The following is a 2,215-nucleotide window of genomic DNA, read 5'->3' as shown; positions in this document are numbered from 1 at the left end:
GTTCTAGTTTTAGTGAGGACCCTGACTGCAGCATTTTGAATTAGTTGAGATTTTCTTAAATTTCTTTAATAAATACTTCATTAATGTAGGTTGCTCGTTATGAACTACTTCCATAACATTAATAAGTGCTTATAATTCAGGATGTGTACATTCTAACTTAGCTTTGCAATTGCTGAATAAAGACATTTAGTCTAGTGGCCAGTGACATTTGCATCATGAAGATAAAAGAAACTGCTGTAAACACACAATATGCTCCTTGATATCTACAATAATACTGAATATCATTTGCTGTTTAATAAATATCACTGTAATAAAGTGGTTACTCTGAATGTCTGTTTAGTTGCCAGTATTCAACACATTTTATTAATACATTTATAACAAGTTTATATGCTCTCTTTCAAATAATATTAATCTTAAATAAGTGACTGTTAACTGCTTGTTAATGCACTGCTTGCTAATAGTTAATCAACCGTTAAGAAAAGACCTTTAAAATAAAGTGTTCTAAAATATTTTTATTGTTATCATTGTTTCCTCAACCCACATAAATATGATGATCTTTCCTCAGTGTTGTTAGAAAGATGATTTCCATAGAGAGGGTCCACTTTGCATCATGAGCCCATGCTTCAGTGCTCTGCTAGTGTTTATAGTCCTGTGAGTTTAACACTTCATGACTGAGAGCTGCTGCCCCACAAACTTCACCCACAGCAACCATGACTTTGGTCTCCATCTTCATCTGGACACTGGCGCTCTGGACGAGAGGTAACACACTCAGTTACCTTTTCAAGAGATGTATACATCTGAGGAGAAATAGTATATGTATTTACCTTTAGAAATTACAGTAAACAAACCTTAGAACATAAATAACTTATATTTTATATATATATATATATATATATATATATATATATATATATATATATATTTATATTTAATTTAATAGCAGTTCAATTTATTAAATAATTAAACTCAAATTAAAAACCTTTTAAACATAAATAATTTAAAAGAATATGAAATAATTAAAATTCTACTTCATCTAAAGTACCCCACTTGTATGTTATTTAAAATATACTTTTAAATGAAATAAAAATTGAACTTATATTATTGTAAGTTAATCATTATCATCTTTTTTTCCGCTTTTCCATTTCAGGGTCGAAGTTTATTGTAAAGTGTTTTATTATTATTATTATTACAATTTGTTTACACATTTTATTTAATTTTCCTTTAGGGTCCAGTGGTCAGGTGACTGTAACTCAGACTCCTCCAGTGAAAACTGTTTCTACAGGACAATCAGTCACCATCAACTGTAGAACCAGCTCTAATGTCTACACTGACTCTAATGGTGACCGTATGGCCTGGTATCAGCAGAAACCTGGAGAAGCTCCTAAACTCCTGATCTACTACGCTAACAGGAGACAGTCAGGTATTTCAGATCGTTTCAGTGGCAGTGGATCTGGATCTGACTTCACTCTCACCATCAGTAACGTCCAGACTGAAGATGCAGGAGATTATTACTGTCAGAGTTACCACAGTGGCTATGTGTTCACACAGTGAAATAGAGTCGTACAAAAACCTCCCTCAGTCAGAGACTGAACAGAGATGGCACTGCTGCAGCTGCACCCTACTGCAGGTGCTGACGGGGAGGATGATACACACAATAACACACTCTGTGGAGGAGAGACACACACCTCACTAACACACACCTCCACACACAATAACACACTCTGTGGAGGAGAGACACACACCTCACTAACACACACCTCCACACACAATAACACACTCTGTGGAGGAGAGACACACACATCACTAACACACACCTCCGCACACAATAACACACTTTGTGGAGGGATGTCTCCAACATGATCACACACACAGTTCAGTTTCAGCATTGAGCCGGATGGAGAACAGGGAGCAGAAAAAGCGGACTTTCCAAACAAAAGCCGGATGTCTGGCCACTGTACCCTGGATGGAGCACCGGCCCATCACATACAAAGCTTTTTTTATTTCATTTTTAATTATTTAGCGGTCTTTATGTAGCCATTCTTCTCCCAATAATGGGTCCCTTCCAAAAGCACAAGCCAAGTACAGTTCCTTTTCAAACTATTGCTAACTTAAAGTAGCACCCCCAGTGGAGAGGAGTCAAACAGTAGGAAGAGCAGAAAGACAGCTGCCAAGAGGAGAGTGCAAGTAGAGCAACAGAGGGCTTCACTGTGGGACC

General features: G+C 36.7%; 1 gene segment (V, D, J or C); it reads left to right on the top strand.

Moving 5' to 3' along the window:
- Positions 1 to 704: 704 nt before the first annotated feature.
- Positions 705 to 1,551, top strand: LOC136695643 (immunoglobulin kappa variable 4-1-like). The segment is given in 2 exon segments: positions 705 to 759; positions 1,226 to 1,551. Coding segments are annotated over 2 exon segments (375 nt in total).
- The last annotated feature ends 664 nt before the right edge of the window (positions 1,552 to 2,215 follow it).

Source organism: Hoplias malabaricus, chromosome 4, assembly GCF_029633855.1.
Source record: "Hoplias malabaricus isolate fHopMal1 chromosome 4, fHopMal1.hap1, whole genome shotgun sequence".
Taxonomy (NCBI): domain Eukaryota; kingdom Metazoa; phylum Chordata; class Actinopteri; order Characiformes; family Erythrinidae; genus Hoplias; species Hoplias malabaricus.
The sequence above is the reverse complement of the archived record's forward strand: the minus strand, read 5'-3'. Positions and strand labels throughout refer to the sequence as shown.